The sequence below is a fragment of the Mus musculus genome, chromosome 11 (genome assembly GCF_000001635.26).
Source record: "Mus musculus strain C57BL/6J chromosome 11, GRCm38.p6 C57BL/6J".
Lineage (NCBI taxonomy): Eukaryota > Metazoa > Chordata > Mammalia > Rodentia > Muridae > Mus > Mus musculus.
The window spans coordinates 84,856,279-84,872,270 of NC_000077.6; the positions used below are offsets into that span (position 1 = coordinate 84,856,279).

The 15,992-nt window shown below is 40.5% G+C and overlaps 1 protein-coding gene and 1 long non-coding RNA gene across 20 annotated transcripts in view; one reads left to right on the forward strand and one right to left on the reverse strand.

Annotated features, from left to right (window-relative positions):
• The window catches only part of Ggnbp2 (gametogenetin binding protein 2), a 38,477-nt gene extending 23,918 nt beyond the window's left edge, over positions 1-14,559 (reverse strand). For 4 of the 18 annotated variants that reach the window (NM_001364115.1, NM_153144.3, NM_001364112.1 and 1 more), the window contains exons 1-5: positions 14,360-14,512; positions 13,599-13,794; positions 5,960-6,040; positions 4,267-4,520; positions 2,162-2,260 (exon numbers count right to left, since the gene is read on the reverse strand). In NM_001364115.1, coding sequence (NP_001351044.1) covers positions 2,162-2,260; positions 4,267-4,520; positions 5,960-6,040; positions 13,599-13,691 — 527 coding nt within the window. In that variant the 5' untranslated portion in view covers positions 13,692-13,794; positions 14,360-14,512. Of the gene's footprint in view, positions 1-2,161; positions 2,261-4,266; positions 4,521-5,959; positions 6,041-13,598; positions 13,953-14,082; positions 14,276-14,326 lie in introns of those variants that run through there. The other 14 variants (XM_017314473.2, XM_030245849.1, XM_030245854.1 and 11 more) reach the window with 11 other exon arrangements.
• On the forward strand, positions 13,727-15,353 carry Ggnbp2os (gametogenetin binding protein 2, opposite strand). 2 transcript variants are annotated; one of them, NR_131201.1, is made up of 2 exons: positions 13,727-13,818; positions 14,926-15,353. It is a non-coding gene; the product is annotated as a gametogenetin binding protein 2, opposite strand (long non-coding RNA). The 2 variants fall into 2 exon arrangements; NR_131197.1 differs by lacking the exon at positions 13,727-13,818 and adding an exon at positions 14,645-14,800.
• The last annotated feature ends 639 nt before the right edge of the window (positions 15,354-15,992 follow it).

Sequence of the window (15,992 nt, forward strand, 5' to 3'; positions counted from 1 at the left end):
CTGACTACCATCTACACACACTAGGGAATAGCTAAAGCTACCTTAAGTCACACTACCTAAGATCAATTAACTCCATTTATATTAACTTTACATTCAATAAAAAAAATCTTCAAAAAACAATTAACTTTCCATGTAGAGAAGCTGTACTCTAAAGAGAACATGAAATTTATGGAGACTTATTTTTGCTACAAGATATGAAGATACAGCCTCAGAGACAACTAACAAAAAAGCAAGTCACTGCAGAACCAGAGTAGCAGTTGGAGCAAAACAGGAAGAACTGGTCTTCACAGGAAACCAGCAGTGAGAACAGGTATGTAAGGTGCTGGACTATCTACTGCTTTTTATTAGTCTTCAATAAAGAACCACAAAAGAAGAGAACAAAACCAGAAAGTAGACCTTTTTACCATGTCATATTGCTCAGCTCATTTTCTAATGGGAAAATTATGACTGAAATAAACATTTCAAGAGGAATCCTCTAACAATAGAGAAAGACAAATACTAAAAAAGATACAGTAGTCAGTCCATGCCTGCTATCTCAATACTAGAGAGGTATAGACAGGATCAGGAGCTCAAGGTAATCTTCCACTAAACAAACTATACAAAAAATTCAAGGCCAGCCAGGGCTACATGAGACCCTGTCTCCACAACCAAACCACAGTAACAAGTATATGAAGTAGCTTGAGAACTGCTATAAACTGTAAGATGTTCATTGGTTTCAGAGTATTTAGATAGTATGGAATATATGGGTCTTGTTCAGATTCTACCTCAATAAACAAATGCAAAAAGGTATTTTTAAGCACTGCAAGGGAATCTAAGTATCAACTGGGTATAAGATTACTGTAATTGAGCCCGGCATGGTGGTTCACACCTTTAATCCCAGCACTCGGGAGGCAGAGGCAGGTGGATTTCTGAATTCGAGGCCAGCCTGGTCTACAAAGTGAGTTCCAGGACAGCCAGGGCCACACAGAGAAACCCTGTCTTGAAAAACAAAAAAAAAGCAAAAACAAAAAAAAAGATTACTATAATTAACTCCAATAGGTGCTATACCGTTGTGGGTATGAAAGAAAATATTCATCATTCTAGAGATGCATGTAAATGGAGAATAACAAGATGCCTTGAACTTTCTTTAAAATATTTCAGCAAAGAAAAAGGCAAACAGATGAATGAAAGAAATGTTTCATTGAAAGTTTGATAAGTGCGAATCTGAGTAAGATACACAGAATGGCAGGAGTCTCTGCAGTGTCCACTCGTATTTAGGAAGTTGAAGTTGGAGGACCACTAAGGAGTTCCTGACTAGCTAGGGCGACATACTGAGATGCTGTCTCAAATAAAAGTCTTTCTACTTTTCTGTATTTTATAGCTTACATGATTTTTTGTTTATTTTTGAGACAGGGTATCACTATATAGTCCTGACTGGCCAGAACTTATTATGGAGACCAGATTAGCCTCAACTCACAGGGATTCGCCTGTTTCTGTTTCCATGTGCTGTGCTACACACACACATGGATATATGGAGTCCTGATATAAAAATTTTTTTAAAAACTTTTTTTTTCCTGGCCATAGGAAAACCTGGATATGCGGGTCTTTATTGTTAGAGAAAGAAAACATCTACAAAATGTTCCCAATGACACTGAGATATTTAACTCAGGACAGTTTTATATCACTTTATTTTTCCCCAGACAAAACGTTATCTCAATTCCCTGTAAATCATGGTGATGCCATCCTCCCCAGGACACAACTGCGGCACTGTGCACCCATCCAAGAAAACTGAGAATTAGTTACACAAATACACATCACCATAACTGAGTAAGGCCTTTTTTTTAATCCTTAATAAATTAGGGAGACCTAAAAATAAGAAAGACAAAAACAATTTAAACATGATGGTTAACAAATCAAATACTACTACTTTGAAAACTTTAAAATTAGTGACATAGATTTCTCAAAATTCTTAAACCCTGCAACATAAAGGAAAAAAACTTAAAACTCAGTGACCTTACATAGCTCAATGCAGAACCCCCAGAACCTAAGAACATGCTTATCTTGACATCAGTCAGAATGTAATCCAATCAACAAAACTAGTAATGCTATCCTTTTCACTAAGTATGACTAACATTAATATGCTTAACATTGATAAAATCTCTTAACATTTATTTCTACTTACCCCAGAGGTTTAGGTTTGTGTGTATCTAAAGAGTGTAACTGACATCTCTTGTTCTTCTTACTTTTTGGAATAGCATCTATCATATCATTTAGTTTGGACCTAGTAAAAAATAAACCATTAAGGGTTTGTCATTTTGCTTTCAAATTTTAGAAATTTGCATCAGCTGCCTTTTTTTTGAAAAGGAGTATTTAACAGTATCACAGACACATCACCTATTCTGTCTCTACAGTAAATACCCAGAGTGGTCTACATTATTTCCCCTCTCCATACCTAGCCAGTCCAGCTGGAACAAACTCACTTTACTCAGTGCCCTCTGTCCCTAGATACAACTCTTATCTGATAGCTGCCAGTGTGTCTGACACTCTGGTATTTTAGACATTGCTTACATGACTTTCACCCATCTTTCTTTCCTCAAATGTTATATAAATACATACTACCCTTGAGAGGTAAACCACAGAAATTTTATATAAATATACAATGTTGGACTGGCAAAATGGCTAATGAATAAAGAAAGATATCCTACATCCAATCAATTAGCAAAGCACATCAACTTATAGAACCTTTATATAGAGTTACAATCCTATCACTTATATCCCTTGTCCAACCCTCTAGTTTAGTCAACTACAATTTCCCATTGCCTTTTACATTCTAGGCTTCACTTAGCAAGAGTAATCCTTTTAAATCAGAATTATCAGATTATGTTATTATGTTAAAAAGCTCTAAAGCTCCCTTCTTTCTTTCCTTCTTTCTCTCCTCCCCTTCCTCTTCCTCCTCGTTCAAGCTGGAGCTATAGTTCAGAGGTATTGCACTTGCCCAATATATATGAAGTCTTAAGATCAGTTCCCTAAACTTCAAAATGAATTTAAAAAAGAAAGGAAGGAAGAAAAGAAAAGAAAAGAAGAGAAGAGAAGAGAAGAGAAGAGAAGAGAAGAGAAAAGAAAAGAAAAGAAAAGAAAGTCAAATTGAAAGTCTCTACCACCTCCAAACAGAAGAACCTCTGGGTTTGGTCTTTCAATCCCTTTCCCTACCTTAGTAAATGACACAAGCAAATACTGTGGATATCCAGTTGACATCTTAAACTTAATACATACAAAAGAACTTTGAAAAACTACTACCTAGTTGTGCCCATCTCAGTAAAATGAAATCATGCTATATTTAAAAAACTGTTTTAATTACATTTACATATGTATGTGTGAATGCAGGTATGTGAGTGAGTTCAAGCACATGTGGAGATCAGAGGAGAGTGTCTAGGAGCTGGTTCTTTCCTTAAACCATGTGGGTCCAGGGGATCTATTAGTTTTGACAAGAAGTACCTTGGTCTGCCTATACTACTTTATAACACAAATCCACCACTAAAGCTATCCCTCCCTTATCTATTTATACAAAAATCCTATTTACAGAGTCCTCAAAATATTTCAGGATCCTATCATTTCTTGGTATCTTTATCACCTGTAGTTGACGTCACTTTTTCCACTTAACATTGAACAACCTATTTCTTGATTTCTGTAGCTACCCTTGTACTCTCTACATGGTATTCTCAATACAAAGGTCACTGTAGACCAAATTTCAAGTGAGACTGTGTTGCTCATCTCTCAAAACTCTCCAAAGCTTCCTGTGTACTCAAGAGTACAAACCTCAGCATGACTTATAAGGCACAAACTACCACAACTGAATATTTATTACTCTTCTGTCCTCATCTTTTATTACTCTTCTCTTTACTCAGCTGGCTCTAGCCAACATGCTCTTGTTATTCCCCTACACGTCAAGAAAATTCTAGCCTCTTGCCCATTATGCTTGCTATCCCTTTTGTTCCTTCATCCAGACAGATGTAGGATTCCCTCCCTTTATTCATTTATCATGAGGGCATTGTCAGATCACACCCTTCATATTAATTTAATCCACTCATTCTGTTACCCATCTTACTGTTTTTGTTGTAACTTGCACTTAATACACTATTTTTTGCTTACTTTATGCCTTTCTTCATATAAAAGCAGAAAGAAGCTTCTATCTCTGCTCTAATCAAATAGAGGTTTCCCCTCATTACAAGGCCTATTGTTATCAAGTTGTTTAAAATTAAAGCATTTTTCTTAATTAGCTATACTTACCCATGTACATAAAATAATGTATAAAGCTTTTTTGCATCAGTCATGCAGCTCCGAGTCAGAGATAGTACTCCCTTGGGCCCTACTGTCAGGGGTTCAAGGGCAGGATTTCCAGACTCTACAAGTTGAGAAAAGAGGCGTTCCACACTTCGACGACAACCAACACATGGGACAAGCTGAGAAAGTGCACTCAAGACTTCGCGTGATGTTACCACCATGGCAATACTTAAATCTTGTTGCTTAAGCATACTGTGTCGCTGAAAGAGAGAAAGAAAAATGAAGATTCCTTAAGACATAAAACTACTCTTTTATTATTGTTGGCTTTTATCTTTGGGAAAGAACCAGGCCTGCAATGAATAACTAATAAGTTAGCATACACGAAAGTAACCTACTGGTTATGATAAGGAAGAAAAGTGAATGGAAACCACAGCAACAGAGAAATGGGCAAAACCCTGATAAGTAATCTCTTCTACTTAAGGAAGGGAACTGTTATGTTACAACTAACACTTCCAGGAAAACAGTAAGAAGGTAATATTCAAGAATTTCTTCATTTTTACCATTAGCTTTTCAAAATGATCTTTAAAAGCAAAAAGATAATCTAACAACTCATTTCCTATTATTTTAATCATGTATTTTTGAGTATTTAAAAAGTATCTTATGTCTAGCCGGGCAGTGGTGGCGCACGCCTTTAATCCCAGCACTTGGGAGCAGAGGCAGGCGGATTTCTGAGTTTGAGGCCAGCCTGATCTACAGAGTGAGTTCCAGGACAGCCAGGGCTACAGAGATCCTGCCTCGAAAAACCAAATATATATATATATGTGTGTGTGTGTGTGTATGTATGTATGTATGTATGTATGTATGTATGTATGTATGTATGTATATAGTCCAGGGGATCAAACTCAGGACCTAACACATGCTGAAAAAATACTCTGGCACCAAGTGACATCCCTGGCCCCAACAAGTTCTTTTTTTTTTTTTTTAAAGATTTATTTATTTTATTATATGTAAGTACACTGTAGCTGTCTTTAGACACATCAGAAGAGGGCGTCAGATCTTATTATAGATGGTTGTGAGGCACCGTGTAGTTGCTGGGATTTGAACTCAGGACCTCTGGAAGAGCAGAGAGATGTTCTTAACCGCTGAGCCATCTCTCCGGCCCCCCACCCCCAACAAGTTCTTAATAAAATGTTGCACACCCTATCTTATAAAAACTAGAAGAGATGACCTGATCAAAGACTTTTAGACCTGTAAAACGTGAACACAACTCAATTCTTTCACATGAGTAATCTGTAAGTCAGGTACATAACTATATTTACTACAACAGTAAAAATGAAATCAACTTTAGTACACTATTAATACCTAGGCAGAAGCCTAGGTAAGAAGGAGGAGAAGGGAGAAGGGAGAAGGGAGAAGGGAGAAGGGAGAAGGGAGAAGAGGAAGAGGAAGAGGAGCAGCAGCAGCAGAGGCAGGAGCAGGAACAGCTAATGTGTGGTGGAACAAATCTTGAATTCCAGAACATTTGGGACAGAATCTCTGTGAGTGCAAAGCCAGTCTACATAGGCCAGCCAAAACTACAATGAGATTTGTTCTCAAACAAACAAACAACAAAAAGAAATTAGAAGTTATAGCTAAACATAAATGATTTAAAAACATACATATACTTGACATATAAAAACAATGATTTAAAAACCATTACCTGAATAAACTGCTTTAGTTGTGCACCATTATTCTGATGCCCATCAAGATTTAAAACATTGTCAGGAAATTCCATCACCATCTTGAAAGGCAAACAGAACAGAAATTACTCATTGGGTTCTTTGTACATACTCTACAGCATAAACTATCAGGACAGAAACATGTATAAAGCTACATTGTCTCCTGCAAAAAGGGGTCTTGATATTCAGTGTACAAAATTTTCTATTTTAAAATTTCACACACAAACACATGTGCGCACACTGAGGTTAGAGGACAACTTGCAGGAGTCAGCATTTTCATTCTACAACATGGACCTTGGGAATCAAATACAGTTTTCTAGTCTTGGTGGACACAGTACCTTTACCTGCTGAGCTGCCTCACTGGCCAAAAGTATATAAATTTCTAAAGACAGACATAGTGTGGTCATTAGTACCAAAGGCACTAAAGTTAAACACATAGTAGAAATCCAGGCGATGTCAAGACTGGGCAAGTTTTTTAGCCAGTTTATTACCTTATTTGTAAAATAAGATTAAGTAATAATTTCTAGTATCTACTTCATAGAGCAGTTGTAAGAATAAGTTGTATTTTCTAAAGTGGTAGTGGACAATAATATTTAGTTAGATACATCAATACGAGTTAGTTCCCTGCAACTGTGGAATGTAAGACTTCTTTTGTTAAAGTATATTTGGTGCCCAGTGAGCTGGCTCAAGTAGCCATCAAGATGTTTGCTCTCAAGCCTGATAATTTGAGTTTGAGCCCTGGAACCCAAATGGTGAAAGGAAGAGAATAAACTTCTACAAATTGTCTTTTAACCTCTAATGTTCACTTTGGGACATCTGGTCCATTCCACACCCGAACAAAAAAAATTTTTTTTGAAAACTAATACATATTTTGAGCTGGGATATAGCTTGGCACTAGAATACTAGCCTAGCTAGTACTAATGAATCTACTAAAGGTTCTAGGTTCAATTCCCAACTCCCCCAAAATATCTATTCATGTAACTTAGAACTAGCATTTATGTAACTTAGTATCTAGCATTCAGTAAAGGTTTGTGCTACATATGATGGAAAATGAAGTACTGAGGTATTTATTCAGTTATTAAAAACCACTACCAGAGGAATTTAGGAGGCTTCAGGGTGTGATAATGTAAATTAGTAGGTTCACTGATCTGTGACATTACAGATTTTAAAATCCATGAAGTGGAGGGAGGGCAAGTCCAGCTCCAAGGTGATCCAATGCCTCTGATTCTGCTGGTAGTACACTCATGTGTACATATGCACCAACAGGCACACGAGCACATACACACCCATGTGAGTAAATAGATGGTTTTTCTTTTTCAATCCATAAAGTTAGATATTGACCAAGAAAAAAGCTTAACTGTAAGATATAGGAAGCATCACAATTCAGAGATGGGTGCCTCTGTATGCCTCCAGTAATATATACACAGGACTGGAGAGATGGCTCAGCACTTAAGAGAACTAGTTCTCAGAGGATCTGAATTCTGTTCCAGCACCCACATGGCAGCTCACAACTGTCTGCAACTCCAATTTCAGGGGATCCAACACCCTCTTCTGACCTCCGAGGGGACCAGACGCACAAGTTGTGCACAGATACATGTGTACCCCTGTCTTAACTAAAACAATGTAAAAAATATCAAACATACTATACAAGGACAAACTATTTCCAGATAACAAGGGCTTCAAATTCCTATAAATTCAGTAAAAAGAGAGCCATTTGAGGCAAAAACAAAAATAGTAAACTCCACTTCATTGAACATTGCCTTTAAAAGATCCTTTCCAGGCTGGGGGTGTAAAGTAGATATGTGCTTGCCTAGCATGTACAGAGCTGTGGGTTCAATCCCCAACACTGCATAAATCTTCATGCGCATATAGGCATAAACCTATAATCTCAGCATTTAAAACAAGAAGATCTGAAGTTCAAGGTCATCCAGAGGACTCCAGTTTCAGACTGAAAACTGCACAGACAATTTTGCATGTATATAGCTTATTTTAAAGAAAAAAAAAAGAGTTGCCTCAAACTCCTGATCCTCCCAAGTGCTGCAATTACAGTCATGAGCTACTGTGTGAGGTTTTCTTTTCCTAGTGTATTACAATTCACACATACTACTTATTATCAAGGAGCTGGTACTCCCTGCTTCCAATTCTTTATCACCTTGTAAGACATGCTTCCACTTCAGTAGTTTCTATTGTTTATAGTTTCTCCTTCAACATGCACATGCAAAATGCCCCAATCTTACTGCTTAAAAGCTTTCAATTTTCAAGTTTATCAATCATAGTATCTTGTTTCTACTTTATCTCCCCCCCCCCCTCATTTTTATTTTTGAAGTCGGGGTTTCTGTGTAGCCTTGGCTGTCCTGGAACTTATTATGCAGGCCAGGCTGGCCTTGAAATCAAAAATGCACCTGACTCTGCCTCCTGAGTGCTGGTTCTAAAAGGCCACACTGCTGCCCAGCCAATCTTCTCTTTACTACCTCCAACGGGTGGTGGTAACATTTACTGTAGCTTCAATACTAAGTATGCTCTAAGCACTCTAATATCATCTTTACTAACACTACTAAGTAAAACTGAAGTCATTCATATAATGCTATAGTTATAAATAATTTGAGAATCACTTTAATGTACAGGCAAAATATCTAATAATACATATTGTCAATTATATTTATTATAGTCAAACTTATGCAAATTTGAAAGTAATAATCCTGATATTAGAAGCGTTGGTCCAAGCTAGACATGATAGTACATGTTTATAATCCCAGCACACAGGAGGTTGAGGCAGGAAAATCATGGGTTTGAGGCTAGCCTGGACTTCATATAAAAAACTACCTATGTGTCTACCTCATAAACATCCTCATTCCAAATTTTGGTCCTGAAATCTAAAACTAAGAATAGTTAATTTTTAATCCCACAGGCTAGAGATGTGGCTCTTGTCTACTACAAACAAAGCATTAGGGTTGACCTTCCAGTTTTCTGGGGGGAACAAAACAAAACAACAACAACAACAACAAATGTTCCATTAATTCACATGTTTTTCAGTATCACCTCACAGGATTTAAGAGACTAAGGAATTTAGCTGTCAAGCTGGGCTTATAGTGGGGAGTACAGCACTTGTCTAATATGAGTGATCTTGTGTTCAGGCTCCAAAGCACAACGAAGGAAAATAATTTTAGATAGCAATCAGTGACCTGAGAGGCTGAAGAAAGGGGATCAAAAGTTCAGGCCAGGGCCAGCAAGGTCAGCAGGTTAAAGTGCTTGCTGCCAAACCTGATGACCAAAGTTCAATCCCGGGGACCCACATGTTAAAGAAAATGAACAACTCCCTCAAGTTGTCCTCTGACCTCTACACATATGTGAATAGGGGTGGGGTATACATGTTCATACACATAAACATGCATACAAATAAATAAATAAATGTACTTTTTAAAAGGTTTGGGATCAGCCTAACCACCTTATTGAAACCACATCTGAAAATGTAAAGGGGAGGGAGGCACACAGGAAAGATGGCTCAGCAGTTAAGAGCTGCTCTTTCCAGAGGACCCAGGTTTCATTCCCAGCATCCACATGGTGGCTCACAAACATCTGTAACTCCAGTTCTAGGGGCTCAGTCTCCCTTTACTGGACCAAGAGCACCAGACACACACATGGTGCACAGATACACATCATGCAGGGAAAACAACCACACATATAAAAATAAAAACTTTTTTTTTTTAAGGTATGAGGACGTTCACTCAGAAGTAGATAATTTGCATAGCGTGTGGGAGAGACAGGGTTCAAACACTAATAAAACATAGACACATATGATATGCATACAAATGAAAGAAAAAAGAAATACACAGGTGTCAATCCTCTTAGCAACTAGCATAACTATCAAAATCAAATCCTTCCTGAATTGGCCTCTTATATTTTCTCTTGAACCACATACTCTGCCTTAAATATTACTTCATCCTTGCCTTTCAAACATTTAGGGTAACAGCTTTTTATTTTATTGTTTTCTAGTCAACTAGTGTATGTCATTTAATGTATTAAGAGAACGGTAAGAAAAGGGACCACTAGCACCATCTCCTCCATCTTTTCAGAGCACTTCCCTGAGTTAACCTTAGAGTCCAAGTTACCTAGAGGAAGGCCGCCCTGTAAAGCACATGAGGTGTGGTTTCACAGAGCAGTCATTAGCCTTCAGCTGCAGGATGGGGATGCCTGTCCAGAGCCATCCAAAAATACAAGTCATTGCGCAGCAATTACTGCTTTGTAAAGTTTATTGCATCCGTTACTGACTTTCACTCTTAAGCATCTGCCCCAGTTTTACCAGACCACAAAAAAAGAAAAAAAGTTTCAGAACATTTCCATGAGCTCTAATCAATAAGATTAAGTTTGTATTTATCAAAATGTCACTTTAGTATTACTCTTTTATATCACTATTCACAAAACTACTTCTAACATGCATCAGGAAAAGTTAACATGCATCAGGAAAGTTTAACATACATTAGGAAAGTTAAATATTAAAGAGCTTAAAGGAAACACTAAATACTAAACTTGTAGCAAATGCTAAACTCCTAATCCCCTAGGATTACCATTTCCTGCTTCTTAGGCTTCAACACTTCAGAACTCCTATCAATTTCTAATCTACTCATTATTCTTATTGGAGCGGAGCACATCCATGCCAGATGTTCTTGTGTAGAAGTCAGAGGGCAACTTGCAGGAACCATTTCTTCCTTTCTACCATTTATATTCCAAGAAATGAATGATATCATCACACTTGGCAACAACCGCCTTTACCCACTAAGCCATTTTGTCACCCCAGTTTACAGATCATTTGGATAGATTTGAATTAAAAGGGTTATCTTCTAGAAATGTAATAATTCAACAACATGAACCAAGAAACTTGTAAAATGTTATCCTTCAGTAATTCTACTTCCAAAAGCCCAAGGGGAAAAGTAATAACTCAGTGCATTATCCATATTCTTATGGTGTTATTCAAAAATGAGAAGTCAGAATCTCATGGAAGGGTGATACTATGGAATATCATACAACTTGTACAACCATTAAAAACATTAAAAGATGACAAAAAGTTGTGGTATACCTCTTTAATCCTAACATTTTAGAGGCTAAAATAGGAAGATATTTTAGCCCAGGAATTTGAGACCCCAAAGAGAGGGTCAGAGAGATGGCTTAGTGGGTAAAAGTGCTTGTTGTAAAGCCTGACAACCTGTCTTCCATCCCAAAACTTACAGTGGAAAGAACCAACTCCCTATCAACAGTCCTCAATCTTCCACACATATACTATGGCATATACACCTACATGTACACACACACATACATGCACACATACACACATGTATATATCTATATAGATGTACAAACGTACACATACACACTAGTATAAAATATTCCAGTATATCCCAGCCCAGCCTATGTGCAGTGATAACTAGAATGAACTAGACTAACATTTTTCTGCAAACAAGATTGCTAAAACCATTTACTCAAAGATCACAAGGTTCCCCTTTGGGTTGCTAGGAACAAAGATCAAACCAAGTTAACTTCAGGCAAACACTGCCATCAAATAGCAATGGACCACTACACACACACACACCTCTGCTTCCTCTTCCCGCTTCCCTCCCAACAGGTGCTTTGTTCTATATCCTCCCTTTAACTGGGATTGAGAAATCTTGAAAGAAGCTTGTGTCCCTACATACAGCATAGCTGTAGGTGAATTTTTGATAATACTCATTAACAGCATTCAATGACAGTTCACAAGTTTTCAAGACAAACTAACAAAATTAATTCCTTAGTGGCCAAAAGTCATTCCTAAGCAAGGAAAAATTATACCTATTATTTGAAGTTATTTAAATAAGCTTAAATTGTCTTTGTAATGAGTCTGTAATAAAAGCAAAATTCAGACACCCAGTACAAGGCAAAAGCAGGTGACACTAAACCATAATGTAAGTTTATCTATGAAAAAAACTGGAAACTCACATCATCAAGAATGTAACATACTGTTCACTTAAAAGTGCTTTATGAAGTATTGACTAATGTGCTACATTCACATTAAAGGTGGTTATGTGAAAGGAGAGTATAAGTTATCTTAAAATTTGTAAATAGACAAAATTTAAAATGGTTTTCTGTTTTCATATTATATACTAATAAAAAAATTAACCCAAACCTCAGGATTAAGGGGGAAAAATGCACTACAAAAAAGGTTGTTATCAAACTGTGTTTTTTTAAGGTTTTATGGTGAAGGGGACAGAAGGTAATAACAAATGAACTATGACCAAGCACTATCATACTGAGAAAAAAATCATTTAACTGGTTTCTAGCTTGTTTTTTTAAAACTATTTTTAATATAAGCCCATTAAAATTAAAATTCAAGAAAATAAGAAACCATAACCAATACATACAAGTAATTTCTAATATAAATTCTACTTTATGTCAAATCATTAGACTATTTTTTTAAAGCATGCTTTCCATTGCAAAGTTCCATCGAAGTGAACCAGTCAATAGCTTCCCTAATTTTTTAAAAGTACTGAAGCTCTTGAGACTGGCAAAAAGGCTCAGACTGGCATCTCCACAATGACTTGCATTTTACATAAAATGCTAAAACCTTCAGTACATAACTACACTTTTTTTTTTTTCAGGAAGATAACCGATCTGCCTTTGAGTGGAAAAAAAGTCAAAGGCTGGAAGACTTATCTACATCAGATCACAATGGGCGAGTGCAAAATCCAGGAGCGTCAGCATCAAAATGAAGATTTCAAAACTTGTTCGGAGAAGGTTCATTTAACTGTGGTAAGCAACTGCATTTACTTCCTGCTCAGAATCAACTCAAATTTCTGCCATTTCCTTTTAAAGGAAACAGTACTACAACACCGGGTAGAGGGGTCGGCAAAGGTATACCAACACCAAGTCTTAAAACAACCATCTTCCCACGTTTGTGTTTTTCTATCCACAATGAGCAGTCAGTTCTTCATACTACTTTACAGTCAATAACTTGGTCTTGGGCTACTTGTAAACCAAAAAAATGCCACGAAGGCCCATTTTGAAGAGTCATGGCTTAACCCAACCATTTCAAGAATTATAATGTACTAGGCAATGTGAGACGTATTAGGAAATCAAATCATTTAGGTGGAATCTTCGCTGTGCAAGAGAATGTCACTCTGCCCTCAGTAATTACACTTATGTAGAGATAGCTACAGTGTTCAAACGGGAAACACACAGGTAACAATGCAGCTGCGACATTTTCAACTAATTGAGCCTCCCGGAGGGTAAGTGCTTTCTGGAGAGGACAGGCCCTAAACGCCCCAGCTCCTTCAACCCTTCTCCCCGGCGCGTGCTTAGGCAAACAGCGTCTCAAAGGCAGGCCTAAAGGCCAAAGGTTCGGAGAGGGAGGAAGACCCGAGCAGGGGACCTCCAAGTGCCTTCGGGGCGCTGGATCTGGGGCCTGCCAAGGGTACCGAGAGGCCCCGCTGCAATGGCGAGTTCGTGGGGCCCATCGGAGAGGCGGCCTCGCCTAGGAGTTGCAACACACTCTTTCTCCAGTGCGCAGCGCTCGGCCTGGGGGAGGGGAAACAGCTGCCAGGCCGGGGAGCAGCGGGCCCATCCCGGCCCGGCCCGCTCAGCCCGCTCGCTCACCGTCAGGGTGTCGTCTATGTAGAGGGGGATCTGCCTCCTCTCGAAGGGGAACTCCTCCTCCCCGTCCCTGCACACTGCCACCAGTCGCGCCATCGTCCCCGACGCTGCCGTTGCCACCGTCACCACCTCCTCCCAGCTGCTGCCGCCGCCGCTGCTCCTGCCGCCGCCGCTGCTGCTGCCTCCTCCCAGCTCCTGCCTGCAACAGCCAAACCCCGCGAGCGTAAGCACCCGCCACCTCGCAGCACATTCGCCACGGGTGAAAGGGGTGGGGGGGCGCGGAGCGAGAGAGGACAGGAGAGCCGCGCTGCGTTTCCCATCACCCGATTCCACACGCGCTCAGCCAATCAGCGCCCCGCAGCGCCGGGACCCGCCCCCTCGCGCCGCCTGCCCTCCCCCACCCAGACCCCCCCTCCCCACCCACCCACCCCCCCCCCCCCCGCCCGCCGGCCTCCAGTCAGGGTCCAAAGGAGAGGCGGAAAAGGACCTGCTGGCCCCGGGACATCCCCGCCCAGCTCGGGAGTCCGGGCTCCAGAAGCCCATCCCCGCCTCGGCTACACAGCCCAAGCCCGCACCCCCTGCCGCTGACCCCTTCTCTCCTGGCTGAGCGCCCCGCCCAGGGTGGCCCCCTAGGCTGCAGTTGCCCGGCGCCACCCCGCCCCTGGGAGGGGTCGACCCTGCCTCGGCTCTGCAGAGTTGGGGTGGGGGCGAGCTCAGACCCCAGTCCTCACCCGGGTCGGAGAGAGAGAGCTCTCGGTTCTGACCTTCACTGACTTCGAGGACGCCTCCCTGACCCCCACCTCTGCTCCCCGTTACCGGCTGACGAGGCCCGCGTCAGGGCCGGCCTGGGCGGGAGCGCGGCTGCGATTGCCGTTTCCTCTCCAGGCTCAGTCAGCCGCTCGCGCCACGGGGAGTGTGGGAGGGAGGGCGGGGGACGTGGGGAGGGTGGGGCCGGGGAGGGGGGGCCGCGAACTCCAGGCGGGGCCTGCCTCTTCTCGCGAGACCGCGGCCGCCTCGCTCGTGTCCCGACTTTCGAAATCGGCTTGTACGGGTGGGGGGAACCCCCTGTGCTGTCGCGCTCGGCTGACCTGCGTGGTGCCCCGGATTTACCAAAACGAGCGTGAAAATAGGGCCAGTGGGGAGGCCCAGCAGGAGCAGCCGGGGTCCCTGCCAGTGACGACCCGGGATCTGCTCTCTGGAGACCGGTGGGGTGGAAAGCCCACTGGGGGGGGGGGGGAACCCAGATAAGACTTGGGTGAGCGATGAAGAGCTGGCGCTGTCGAGGTCTAGGAGAATGGACACTGCAGAGACCTTTGACCTTGTTTTCCAGGTTGCACACATGCGGACTTCCACCCCTGTAAGACTGGAGGAAAGGGCTCTGCTACCCTGACTCACCCAGAGCCGGCCGCCTTATGGGGACTGCAGCAAGATGGATGGAAAATATGTGCAGGATCTGTTGTTACAATAGACAGAAAACTGAACTGTAGTCTATGTGTAGCTTCCGACCAAAGGAACTTCTTGAGTTAATATTAACTTAAGGGACTCCCTTGGGCAAAGTTACTGATAGTGGCCAAAGGCCCTTCGGTCTGACCATCTTCCGAGAACCAGAGCTGCTGTAAAGAGAGTTTCCTCTGCACTCTTGACTACTGCCACGTTCTCAGGTACTAGTCTACGGAGGTCCATTGTAAAGCCAAAAAGATGGAAAATGTTTTGTCTTGATGGTTTTAATAATAAATCCATTCGCTGCTTGTACAACTACCAGATCTTAAGGACAGATCGAATATTTTCTGGTAAAATAGGGTAAAGCTGTTGTTACTGACCTTTAAAAGTATTTTGATCACATGAAGTCTTTCAAGTCACAACCAAAAAAAAAAAAAAAAAAAAATCCCACAGTGCATCCTTAGCCTTGTTGACTTATGACATTGTGTGGTCATTGTTAGAGTAGGTGACATAATAAACTGGAAGAACCATTGTGTGTTCCCAAAGGTGTGATTATCCAGTAAATATGTCTTTGGGCCATACTAAAAGCAGAACAGTGCGATCCTTAGTTGAAGTCCAGTTTTTCACGCACCTTCTGACAGGTTAAAATACATAGTAAAACTATGGACATTTTTAGAGAATCTTGTGTTTTATGTCTACAACTACTACAATCTATGTACCTACTTTGATTAATTGAATTTTAGGTTATGCTTGGTAACAAATATTGAGCCAATATGTATATAGCTACTAGCTTTAATTTTCACTATTAAATATACACCAGGTACTAGGAAAGAACCAAGCTATGAAAAAAAAAAAAAAAAAAAAGGCAGTTGACAAGCTAAAATACCTCTGTTTTCACTATAATGGCTGTATTAGATAAGGTAGTAAATCACTGGCATAATGTTATTTAAATTAGTA